The sequence below is a fragment of the Tursiops truncatus genome, chromosome 18, assembly GCF_011762595.2.
Source record: "Tursiops truncatus isolate mTurTru1 chromosome 18, mTurTru1.mat.Y, whole genome shotgun sequence".
NCBI lineage: Eukaryota > Metazoa > Chordata > Mammalia > Artiodactyla > Delphinidae > Tursiops > Tursiops truncatus.
Window position 1 is genome coordinate 63,772,982 of NC_047051.1, and position 13,331 is coordinate 63,786,312.

The window sequence follows — 13,331 nt, forward strand, 5'->3', positions numbered from 1 at the left end:
ATCCTTCCTAACTTCATGTTCATAGTGGTGTAGACAGATACTCCAGCTTTCTTTTGGCTAGTGTTTTTATGGGGTACCTTTTTCAACATTTCATCTCCACCTTCGTGTGCTATTATTTTTAAGGTGTGCCTTTTTAAAAGCAGCAAATAAATGGACTTCAGTCTTGAATTTTGTAATAAGCACGAACCCTGACAAAAGGTAGAAAGGAAACTATTGATCAATGAGATATGCTGAACACAAGAAGTGCACTATGTTTCCCCAGTGCTTTCTGTTGTGTTGATTAACAAACTGTAAACCAGACACCACCATTCACTCTTCAGCGGAGTTAGCTGTGACTCTCAGTTGGGAGCTAACTGAAGGATACACAGGTCCCAGAGCTGGTGTGGTTGTGAAATGATCCAAGGCAGCCAAATGAGGGATGAAGGTGTGATTAGTGTATCCCAAGGAAAAGACAAGTTTAGAAAAGCTTAGACTTAGGGTTTGTGTACATCTCATCATACAGATATGACACCCCAGTGTTCTGATTGAACGGAGTTAACCGAGGTGGGTGAGGTCAAAGGACACAGAGGTGAGAAACGAGGGATCTGGGAACCAGAGCTGATCTCTGAACCTCCTGAGAGGTGCACGGTACTCTATCAGCTTACATGCAGACTCAACGCTAACCCTAGGTTGGCATTAAGTTTAGGAGCTTACATTTAGAAGCCTTCCATGTTTTTCCTTTTGCTTCTATTTATACTGTAATTGAAGGGTAACGAGTACTGTAGGATAGGAGTTACAGTTTTGTTTTGTTTTGTTTTGGTTTGGTTTTTTTGCAGTACACGGGCCTCTCACTGTTGTGGCCTCTCCTGTTGCGGAGCACAGGCTTCGGACGCGCAGGCTCAGCGGCCATGGCTCACGGGCCCAGCCACTCTGTGGCATGTGGGATCTTCCCGGATCGAGGCATGAACCCGTGTCCCCTGCATCGGCAGGCGGACTCCCAAGCACTGCGCCACCAGGGAAGCCCCGAGCCCTTTGTTTTGATCTTACCTCTGCTTCGCAGGTAATCTGCCGGGCTGGGTTAGTCATAAAAGACCCCCACCTGGGGAGAGCCAGATTATTGAAACTGGTGAATGTTTTCCAATCAAATGATGTGAATCCGCTAAAAAACTGTAATTTGGATTTTTTCATAATTGACATTTCAGCAGGTTTTTTTCCTGACAACCAACAACGGCAAGCCAAGTGACTTTACTTAAGGCTAGACATAGAAGGAGCTGGAAGGACCGTCCCCGTGAGCACGAAGAGTGTAGCAGAGTGGGACACATCAATTAATCTGGTGGCTGTAAGAAATTGTTCAGCTGTAGGTATAATAGGAGAGAGGTCAGACAGCCCTATTTTTCTCCACTTATGATTGTTATTGTTCCTTCAGAATTCCATTCCTCTTCTGAGTTTTATACTAATACCAAGGCAGAGACTGGGAGAAACAGGAAAAGCACATGGGTCTACATCCAGATCATGCAGTTTGGTTCACAAGGGCTCCGGGTCATAAAGTCACAGTTCTGGAAGCTTCCTCCTCCTTCCAGGCCCCTCCTGCCTGCAGCTGTGGCTCTGGGATTTCCTGAGCATGAACAGTTCCTGGCTTTCTCTAAGGAACGTACTAACTTTCCGGGAAAATTTAGGACAACTACTTACCTCCCAGCTTCATGTTTCTTATCTGTAAATGGAAAGGACAGTTCTTACTTTTCTTATTCACAAGATGTTCGTGAGGATCCCCTGAGAAAACTGATTTGGAAGAGCTGTGAAACGATAACCTGCATCTCTGTGATACAGGCATTACCCCGCTAACCCGTCCCTCAGAGATGCGCCGGGGCCAGCTGCCCTGGGTGACAAGGCGGGGAGGGCCCTGCGCTGGAGAGCACAGGATGCAGGTGCTGGCTCTGAGAGGACACAGAACAACTGGTGTTCACTCGGACAAGCATCTCAACCTTCCCAGCCCAGCTCCTTTTAGGTCAAAATTTCCATCCAATGTGATTACTACCTGCAAATTATTCATGCCACTCTTTCTGTTAAACCAGCCTGTGAAATTCAGTTGTCAGTCTCTTAGAATCCTCAAAAAAGTGTTCACACGTTCTTCGCTGTGTTTCCCCAGCGCTCTGTGACCTGTACAGGTCACCATGGATTTGTATCCATCTGAGACTAAAATTCAGAGGCCTTGGCTGACGCTATGTGAATCTGCACGTCCCCCCAACCCTGCCCCGCTTTCACAGCAGGCAGATGCTAAGTGCTGATTGCGTTCCTGTCGCCTGAAGCTGTACGCCGTGATATCATACTTCTCCCGAGAAAGATGGATGTTTAAATCAGCATCCTTCAGTGCCCTGGGTTCCTATTCTGTCTGCTGTCTTTTTAAGCCAAGATCATTTCCTGAGATAAAATCACCTGGTGGGATGAGATGATGATTAAGTGAATGTTCCTGGAGCTCTTAGCACAGTGCCTTGCATACAGTAAACACCTGGTAGACGGCATCTGCTGTTGTTATAATCATTAGCCTTTGAAATGGACATTTTAAATACTTAGCATAATGATAGGAAGTTGGGAGCAGGCTTAAATGTGTCATAATGGCTGTAACCTGGGCTCTCCAGCTCCGTGACTTGTGCTTTGCCGTCTTGATCAAGTTGCTTTTCCTCTCCCTGTGCCTCAGTGTCTCCCTCTGGAAGGTGAGATAATACTGTTACTCGATAGGGCTATTGTGAGGATCAACTAAGTAAATACACGTGAAGTGTTAATGTACAGCCCGGTACACATTCAGCACTCAGTATGTGCTAAGTATGTTCAGAAAACCAAGAAAGAAAGAGGAATTCCTACTTCCAGAGGTCAGCATTTGAATTTTTTCCTGCTTTTCTGGACACTGAATTTGTAATTAACCACTTCTTTACCCCTACGTGTATAGGCGAAGCTTCTGAATTCCTCATCTGCGGTACCTGCTTGCTCATCTCTCTGGTAGCACCTACTGACTCATGATAGTTTGGGATTCAAGTCCTACTCTGAGTCTTGAATATTCTCATCTGTGGAAAATAGCAATGCCTGCCTCACAGGGCTACCGAGTGTATCACAAGAGCTAATACCTAGAAAGTTCTTACAGTGTTTGACACACGCAATAAATAAATACGAGGGCCACTTATAATTTTATTTCTTTGGATGGGAAAGCATTCCCTACCATTCCAACAAGGCTTTCAAGGAAAGGAATGCAATCCTAACAAAACAGCCAAGTTTATCTTTGAAAAGAATCCTTGACAAGGAGGCCTCTGTATCTCTTTCTGCTCTTTTAGACGTTTCTCCTTGTGATTGGTGTGGCAGGCGTGATGGTGGCTGTGATTCCTTGGACTGTGACACCCCTGGTTCCCCTTGGCATCATTTTCTTTGTTCTTCGGCGATATTTCTCAGAGACGTCAGGAGATGTCAAACGCCTGGAATGTGCAGGTGAGTTCCCCGGGGCTCTCAGGTTGGGATGGCAACTCAGCCTGGCTTCCGTTTGTGCTGTAATGGACCAGACCCCTGAAATTCTGCAGACTCTGTCTTCTGGAATTTCTCACTAAGTTAACATTAGGTAATTGGATATCATGGCCACTGTGAGTCCATGTGGCCCTTAAGGCAAATGGAGCTGGTGGCGGGTCAGCTGCAGCTTTGCATTTTAGCAAATGCGAGCACCGTGAGGACAGGGGACTGTTTCTGTCTTGTTCATGACATGCTTCCTCACACAGAGCATCTACTCCATAAATACTTTTCTTAAAAATACAATATTTCATCATGCTGGAACTAATGAAGAAGGGAAACGGGATTTTTCTTCTCCAAAAGTTACTAGAAGTGACAAGGAAAGGAAAAGATTAGGAAAAAGAAAGGAAACATCAGGAAACATATGTCAGAAGTAATATATTTGAAAAATACATTCTTTCTCATGTTCAAAGATGGCAATTAAGTTGCACTTGTTAAATACTTTGAAAAGGTAAGTGCTGTTATTTTCAGGTTTGCAGTTATCATCACCAGTATTTGCTGTGGTACCACCCTGTTTGTGGTCCCCCTTCCCCAATGCTGTTCATATAAATGGCTGCTGAAAATAATCCCCTGAGAAGGACACAGGAGGGGGAATCCGTTCCGTACGCATGTAGTATATTACTTCATTCAACTTCCTAGTTTTAGAATAATGGGAAACACATTTTATGATTAATTATTCTATTCTGCAGGTAATCAGAGAGGATGAAATAATTCAGAGCTTATCTCGCTATTAATGCACAAACATATTTCATTAATATTGAAACAAAAAATTATAAGTAGAATTGTTATGTATTTTTTAAAAAGGTATAAGGACAATAGCCAAAAAGGAAGGAAGGAAGATGTTTCCATCAGAAATCCCAACCATGGGTAGTTACTGCAAATTAATACCAACTTAACTTTCTAGAAACCAAGCCAACAAGAGACGCATATTGATCCCAAGGTTCTTCGTATCTACTAAGTGGAAAAGCATCTAAATTCATCGAGACAAAGGAGTATTTTTGTTGTGGTATTTGTGTGTTTTTTTAAAGTAATGAATTCTTTTTTTTTTTTTAAAGAAGATGTTGGGGGTAGGAGTTTATTAATTAATTAATTTATTTTTACTGTGTTGGGTCTTTGTTTCTGTGTGAGGGCTTTTCTCTAGTTGTGGCAAGCGGGGGCCACTCTTCATCATGGTGCGTGGGACTCTCACTATTGCGGCCTCTCTTGTTGCGGAGCACAGGCTCCAGACGCTCAGGTTCAGTAGTTGTGGCTCACGGGCCCAGTTGCTCCGTGGCATGTGGGATCCTCCCAGACCAGGGCTCGAACCCGTGTCCTCTGCATTAGCAGGCAGATTCCCAACCACTGAGCCACCAGGGAAGCCCCTAAAGTAATGAATTCTTAAGAGGCATTTATCCTAAGTATCTACATAAAGGATAGTGGGCATCAGTTTCATAAAAGCTGTAGAAAAAACGTTCAGTCATCAAGAGAACCAGCTAAAGCCCCGTGAGGTCTGGTTTTGTGAGGTGTTTGAATGGACTGTGGAGCAGTAGAGTCCAGATGTGTGCGCTGTTCTGCCCGTGTGACTTGGTAGGATGGTAGGACCTGGGGAAGCAGAAGAGGAAGTGATGAGCTCCATCCAGTCTTCTGTGTACGCAAGGCTTCAGGTGTTTTATGATTTGAGGCCACTCACGAAATGGAGTCATTCAATAGTCTTGTTGCAAAGCAGATCTGGTACATTCAAAGAGGAGTTGTACCAGGAGGAATGCTTGACAGAGATGTTTGCCTGGGGCAAGGGCCGCCTCCCATCTGTATGAAAGTGGAGAGGAGGGCACCTCCTGAGGCTTTTTTAAAGAATCAGTACAGGAATTTTCAGTGTTTGTTATGGAGGTTTTGAAAACTTGGGCACAGCTCCTGTGGAGTATTTGTGTTTTCGGCGCCCCTAGTAGGCTGTGACAGTGTTAGACCGTAAGTTCAATCTGGATACCCCCTCCTCTACTCCCCCAGATAACTAAATGTGGTGGTCAGTTCATTAGAACTGTTTATGTTTTCTCTCTAGATAGTGGGTCTGTGTCATAAATAATAACACTGCTGTTTTCTCTGTACAGTAAATGATAGTATGTCTTAAGGCCACTGCTAGAGCCACTAGCAAAAAGAAGGACGCCTGATTGCTATGGCCAGACGACATAAACCTGCTTCATTTTTGTGCTCTGAAGAACTACTAAAGTCCTGAGGTTTATTTTCATTTATTTATTTATTTATTTTAACATCTTTATTGGAGTATAATTGCTTTACAGTGGTGTGTTAGTTTCTGCTTTATAACAAAGTGAATCAGCCATACATATACATATGTTCCCATACCTCTTCCCTCTTGCATCTCCCTCCCTCCCACCCTCCCTAGCCCACCCCTCCAGGCGGTCACAAAGCACCGACCTGAGGTTTATTTTCAGATCCTACTGCCTAGCTGCCACTGGAAGCTTAGGTTAACTTTTGTCATCTTAATGACAAACCTGCAGCTGATTATAATGGGGTTTTTTTTGCATATTTTTGCAAAAGCGAGCGTAGCAGTGGTCAGTCAGGGAGCAGTACGTAAAACCAAGATGAAGTTTGGTTGCCTTTCTCTAGCCAGCTTTATTCATTTGGCGGTGCCTGAATGCTGAAGCCGTATCCAAGGTCACAGACTCACACTGTCCGTCCCTGACAACAGCAGGTTATAGCCTAGTTCACGGAGGGGAATGAAAATCGTAAGGGTCCTCCCTGCCCAGCAGCCTGAAGCCCACCTGTTCCTTGATGTGCAGGAGCCAGACCCTGGTGCTCGTGTTCAGTGTGCTCTTAGAGAAGATGCCAGGAAATGTGACACCAGGCCCCAGACCCACATGAAGTCACTCAAAAGAGAACGGACATTAAGGCCACGGTCAGATTCTAAAAGAGTGATGTGAGTGTCACATGCACAGTGACCTCCAGAAGCCTCAAGTATCCAGCAGGCAGTTATAAAAACATCCATCAGGTTCATGGAGCGGAGTCAAGACCATTCAGAGCTGCCTGGGCTGCCCGGGTCCTATGGGCAAGAGGGCAGTGCGATACCCAGGCTCCGTGGCCTGCAAAGAGACTCTTGATGCAGGTTCAGGGGAAGTCCCAGGATGCAGGGAGACAGCAGACTGTCCCTTCACCTTCGTATCTCACCCCAGTCCTGTGCCTGGCACTGTTCCAGTTTGGGGGATATGCCGATTTTATCCCAGCCCTTAAGTTACTAATCTGAGGTGGAGACAACACAGATAGCTCATCAAAATTCAGTGTGGTGAGCACTCTCACAGAGAATTAAATTGAAAAACGCTGCTGCCTCAAAAATTAGTGGATAGTACTCAGCCATGAAAAAGAATGAAATATTGCCATTTGCAGCAAAATGGTTGGACCTAGAGAACATTATTCCTAGTAAAGTCAGTCAGAGAAGGGCAGTATAAATACTATATGATATCACTTACATGTGGAATCTAAAAAACAATACAAAATGACTATATATACAAAACAGAAACAGACTCAGAGACATAGAAAACAAACTTACGGTTACCAAAGCAGGGAGGGAGGGAGGAACAAATTAGGAGTATGGGATTAACAGACACACACTACTGTACATAAGGTAGGTGAGCAACAAGAATTTACTGTATAGCACAGGGAATTCCATGCAATAACTTGTAATAACCTATAATGGAACATAATCAGAAAAAAACTGAATCACTATGCTATATACCTGAAACTAACACATTATTGCAAATCAACTATACTTCATTAAGTTTTAAAAAAAATTTGGGCTTCCCTGGAGGCGCAGTGGTTGAGAGTCCGCCTGCCGATGCAGGGGACACGGGTTCGTGCCCCGGTCCGGGAGGCTCCCACATGCCGTGGAGTGGCTGGGCCTATGAGCCATGGCCGCTGAGCCTGCGCGTCCGGAGCCTGTGCTCCGCAACGGGAGAGGCCACCACAGTGAGAGGCCCGTGTACCACAAAAAAAAAAAAAAAAAAAAAAAAAAAAAAAATTAGTGAACAATTTCCAACTGGAGGGAAGAATTTGGAGGGAAGCATGTTTGAGGAGGACCTTGATGAATGAGCTAGTAAAGAATTTCTTTATCTAAATCTAGCTGTGATTTGAATTTGGTCAAAGATAGGTTCAGAGAGAATCTTCATTTCCAGGTCATAAAAGTGAAGCTTGGTGTGACCAGGAGTTGGAGGTTTCATGTGGAGGACCCTCTACCGAAGGGGCATCATCCCTCTTCTCCCAGGCAGCCCACCAGGAAGCCCTGTGGCAGGATGTGCAACCACAGAGCACGAGAGGCAGTTGGTTTCCTTGCATCCAGCCTCCCTAACTTTCTTTGTTGTTTGTCTGTCTCTGCTTCGCCAGCACAGAGCCTAGTGTTTTCCCACTTAGCATCTTCCTTCCGGGGACTCTGGACCATCCGGGCGAACAATGCTGAACAGAAGTTTCAGGAACTGTTCGATGCGCACCAGGATTTGCATTCAGGTCTGTAAGTTTCTGGACATGATTTCAAAGGATGGGAGGTGCTGCCTTCTGAGGCTTGAGTCCTTGTCAGGTGGCCTTGCCGGCCCACACCTCTCTCTGCGCCTCCCCAGCCCTTCCTCTCAGCCTCCCCTCTGAACTTCCCTCTTCCGCTGTCACACCCCTGCTTTTCTCCCCTCACTGGCTTGCACTGTCCTTCCATCACTGTGACCTGTGGCTTTCTGTCCCTTTAGGGCAGGAGTCAGCAAACTTTGTTTTGCAAAGAGCCAGAGAGTAATAATTTAGGCTTTGTTTGCCATACTATCTCTGTTGTAACTTTTCAACTTTCCTGTTTTAGCACAAAGACAGACAAAGATAATACATCAGCAAATGGCCAGTGGCTGTGGTCCAGTAAAACTTTATTTTCAGAACAGGTGGTGGGCTGTTTTTGGCCCCCAGGCTGTAGTTTGCGGACTCTCTTTTCACAGCATGAAGGGCAGCAGATGTGATTGAGGAAAATAATTTCCTGATTTGCCGCCCACTTGATGTGTATTATTCTTTGTACCAGTGAAGTTTTTTCTAGGTAGAAATTTCAGAATTTTCTCTAAGTCTATAAAATCCTGGCTCAGTTATCCAATCTTTATTGTATTTTGAAGATAAAGTGGCATTTTGAAAGCCACATGCAGATCCTGTTAGCTGATGGTCGTTTAGATACTGGCTGGTAAGAATAAACGCTATGCAGGGCCTGCAGTAAGTGCAGAAGGTGCTGGAAACACAGTGTGAGCTGAGCTCTCTGCTACTGGAGAAAAGGGAACAGTTGACATGTGAGAGGATGAGCCTCACTGAGGCCCAGCACTGCAGGAAATGTACCAACGAGACCATTTTTCCATGTTCTTTATTATGACTCTTGCCATCTTGTCTAATATACACTGTTTGGTTCTAATAAATTGTATTACAGCATTTATAGCGTGTGATTCCACAGTGTGGTCCATGTGAAGTCATTTGTGTCTTGATGAGACCTTTTATCTTTTTCTTTTCTTTCTTTGAATGGGTGGAGGTCTTCGCAGCTGTAGCAAGCTGACCTTCTGAACATTCCAGGTAGCGTCCTATAGTTGGGAGGAGAGAACCAAGTTTACCATTAAGCTTTTTGTTCAGCTTAGCACTTTAGGTTTTAGCTTTAGGGCTACTTAGATCTCGGTTGTGGGTATTGAGGTGAGAAAGATTCCCTGTAGGAAAGAACAGTATCCTCCCTGCTGTGTGGGTACCAGATGAGCAGGCTGGCCTGAGTGCCATGAACTCACCATCCCTAACTATTCCATAGGAACAACATTGAATAAGAAACAATGAGAGTAGTATTTAGATTTAAAAGCAGTGGTTCTTAAAACCCATTGCCTTGTGTTTCGTGGTTTCATCTGCAGCTACATTGGACATAGTAAATGATTTAAATTACATAATGATCCTTGAAACCGTAATGACGAAGGTCTGAATAATGACATTATTCCTCACCTATATAATACTGTAAAATGTATGTCAATCCTGTTGGGATTAATAAACGCATCTAACATTCTTTCTAAATTTATAGTGGGTTTGTTTTTCACTGTATTATTGTCTCAATCAACAGATAGTAAAAGTATGAGTAATACTGTCATTGCATGAAATGATTTAAATATGTAAAGGGGTCTTCTTGGTAAAGTGACAGAAGGAGCTGAGCAAGGGGTTGAGAATGAGACTGACTTTATTCCCCTTCTTCTTCCTCATTTAGCTTTGGATGCTGGTAAGGTGGGCCTGGCGCTGTCTCTCGCCCTCACGCTCATCGGGATGACCCAGTGGTGCGTCTGGCAAAGCATCAGAGTTGAGAATATGGTGATGTTTGTCTTATCTTACCGTTCTTAGCTTTTTCAAGTCTCCTTGCCATTAAATGGCATAAAAGCAATTCTTATGTAAAATAGTAAAACTGTTATTTTTACGTCATAGGTAAAAGATTTTTTTATATCCTCCTCCATCTGTTTAAAGTTAATGTAAAATAAGATATATATTTTTTTCTCAGTCTTATGTATGCCATGTCAGCAGGTTTTATATTCATCACAAGCTGTCTTCAAATATAATAAATGTCTCCGTAAGAGGGAGGTTCTGAAATCCTGGAGAGAATATAAGCTAATTTCTTAGGGGTTTATTTTTGTTTCTTAATGGGTAATTCCTCATTTTTGGTAAAAGAAGAATTCAGTATTTTGAGGTTTGTTTATTTAATTAATAGGTTCCTCTGTCCCCCATTTTAGCATTTGATCTTGTATGTGTTGAACACCTGAACACCCTTTTTTCTGGTAGGATAAGCCCCATCTCAGAATGAGCTATCAAAGGTGTCAAATTAAAGTTGTTTAAAAGGCCTTAGTCAATATGTAAATTATAGTCTCTTTTGAATATTAGCATCTTTTCTCCTAAAGGGAGAGAAACAATAAAAACAAAATCTTTCCATTTCTTTCTTCTAATAGAGTAGAAAGTGATTAATTATTAAAATGAGGTTTGATGGCCATCCAGTCAGCTCATCTATAACAGATGGCCTTTCTGTAGCAACACATTACTGACTGGCGTCCATAAGTATTCTTTGCTTTAACAAAATTCTTCTGCTTTTTATTCAGGTGTGAAAAGTGGATCAATAAAATCTTTGCATTCATTTCTCTAATTCTTTAATTCTAATATAATGTTGAAGGAAGTAGCTGTAAAGGACAGTGTTACAAGGCCATAAACAAGTTTGCAGATCATCAAAGGCTTCATCAAACTCCTACTTCTGTCCTTTGTGTTTGCTAAGACCTTAGATATTCTTACCCATAGAAACGCGGATGTAAAGATTGAAAAGCAGAATGCTTCATGTACAATCTCTGAACATCCATGAACAAGACCTTCCCTTCCTAACTCATGTGATGTCATATGTGTTTCAGATGATTTCAGTAGAAAGAGTGATTGAATATACAGACCTCGAGAAAGAAGCACCCTGGCAATACTTCTTTCATCTTCCACCACCAGCCTGGCCCCATGAAGGACAGATTTTCTTTCAAAATATTAACTTAAGGTACAGCTTGGATGGGCCTCTGGTATTGAAGGACCTGTCATTAACTCAAGAGAAAAGGTTTGTTTAAGCCATTTGACTCTTTAAAATCCAGCTTAAGATTTAGCACTGCACCTGCTGTTGGGTTCCTTGTCGGTGTGTCAGGGGGACTCTTTGTTCCTCCTGGATGCAGATTAGATCAGTGACACTGGAGGTGGATCTTTCTTGGAAACCGACCATGGAATGGGGATCCCAGCATTTCTTTCCCTGTGTGGGGAGCTGCCTCACGGTAGTTGGTGGACCCTGGAGCTTCTTCGAAATGCAGAATCTCAGGCCCACCCAGACTTCTTGACTCAGAATCACATTTAAACAAGACCCCCCAGTAAAGTCATTTCTCTCCCATAGGCAATTTTTTAAAAAATTTATTTATTTTTATTTTTGGCTGTGTTGGGTCTTCATTGCTGCATGCAGGCTTTCTCTAGTTGCGGCAAGCGGGGCTACTCTTCGTTGCGGTGCGTGGGCTTCTCATCGCGGTGGCTTCTCTTGTTGCGGAGCACGGGCTCTAGGTGCGTGGGCTTCAGTAGTTGCGGCACGCGAGCTCAGTAGTTGTGGCTCGCGAGCTCTAGAGCACAGGCTCAGTAGTTGTGGCACATGGGCTTAGTTGCTCCGCGGCATGTGGGATCTTCCTGGACCAGGGCTTGAACCCGTGTCCCCTGCATTGGCAGGTGGATTCTTAACCACTGTGCCACCAGGGAAGTCCCTCATAGGCAATTTTTGATGACTGGTAACCTGTGATTTCCAAGAAATGTCCTTTGACAGTTTGCAGTTGAGCTCATGAATCACCTAACCCCTCTTGTGTCTTAGCATGCGGCTCTAGAAAGTTCTGTGCCACTTACCCTACAAATTTACTTACTTTTATATTCTGCAAATCATGCCTTTACACTATAATCTAATTCTGTGTGATTCCAGTGCATTTATTTGCATCTTTTCAGTGGAGTCTGTCTTCATCACAGGCAGTTTTCATCCTGCTGTCTGGCCTTCCCCACACCAGCCTCCTGTGGGCACTATAGGTATTTCACCACAGGCTCGGCCCTGCCTGGGCTCCGAGTCAGAGACAGCCCGGCGTAGCAGTGTATGTGCAGCTCTTTCACTACCTGACGGGCTCAAAAATTACTCTTGCTGCCCGAAGCAGGGCACTAGGTCTGTTTGGCCTGTTTCCCAGGCACTAGGAGCCCACGTAGCTGCAGGTTTCTCTGCCAGCGCAGCTGTGGGTGCCAGTTCTTCCTGCTGACAGCCAGCCCCCCTGAGCTCAGGTACCTGTGTCCATGTCTTGCTTTAACTGTCTGGCATAGGATGTATATGGTAGGCCTGTTCTTTTAACTGCAGCTACACCTCTCCCCACTTTCTCTTCTAGCTACACAGAGGGGCATAATAAGCTGCCAGGCCATCCAGGTGATAAGGAGGCCTCAGCAGAATGGAAAAGAGGCCGATGCGTCCTGTGACTCACGGGCTCTGTTGTTTCAGGCAGACTAATTAATCTTACTAAGTCTAAGTCTTTTCTTTTGCAAAATGGAAGTGATAGGACCTAACCTCTAGGGTTGTTGAACAACTTAAACAAGATAAGGCACTGCGCAGTGGTTGAGAGTCTGCCTGCTGGTGCAGGGGACACGGGTTCGTGCCACGGTCCGGGAAGATCCCACGTGCCGCGGAGCGGCTGGGCCCGTGAGCCGTGGCCGCTGAGCCTGCGCGTCCGGAGCCTGTTCTCCGCAACGGGAGGGGCCACAACAGTGAGAGGCCCACGTACAGCAAAAAAAAAAAAAAAAAGATAAGGCACTTAAAGCACCAGCATGGAGACTAGCATAGAGTAAATTCCTGGACAAAGATTGTTGTCATTTTCATAGTGTGTAAATGACCGTAACCACTTATACTGTATCAATTGTCTGCCCCATGAAAATGTGAGGTTGGCCATTTGCAATTGTATGTATGGTGGCAGGATCCATCTGTCGTGTCTTTTCTCTGCCCAACTTATTGTATACCTAAATAATATGGTAATCAGTTTTCCATAAATTTCTCCAGCTTGAGTTAAAAATCTCAGCTCCCTACATAATGCCTCTTTGTCTCAGGACACCACAGGTAACACAAAGGCACATCCAATACAGATCCTGCTGTCAACACATACAGTCCAGTTGAAAAAATAAGAAAGAGGCCATATTAGCTTTGTAAGATAGAAGGAGGTCATCATTTTTATGGAACTTTAGAACAAGATGGTATCACGTCTGTTAGGGTTGAGAGGAGTCCA

General features: G+C 44.2%; 1 protein-coding gene across 1 annotated transcript in view; it reads left to right on the top strand.

Moving 5' to 3' along the window:
• LOC101333221 (ATP-binding cassette sub-family C member 4-like) overlaps window positions 1-13,331 on the top strand; it is a 167,375-nt gene that overhangs the window by 90,510 nt on the left and 63,534 nt on the right. Inside the window, exons 14-17 of the mRNA XM_073795048.1 lie at window positions 3,303-3,453; window positions 7,894-8,013; window positions 9,752-9,852; window positions 10,926-11,113. Of these exons, the coding sequence (XP_073651149.1) occupies window positions 3,303-3,453; window positions 7,894-8,013; window positions 9,752-9,852; window positions 10,926-11,113 (560 nt within the window). The remainder of the gene's footprint in view (window positions 1-3,302; window positions 3,454-7,893; window positions 8,014-9,751; window positions 9,853-10,925; window positions 11,114-13,331) is intronic.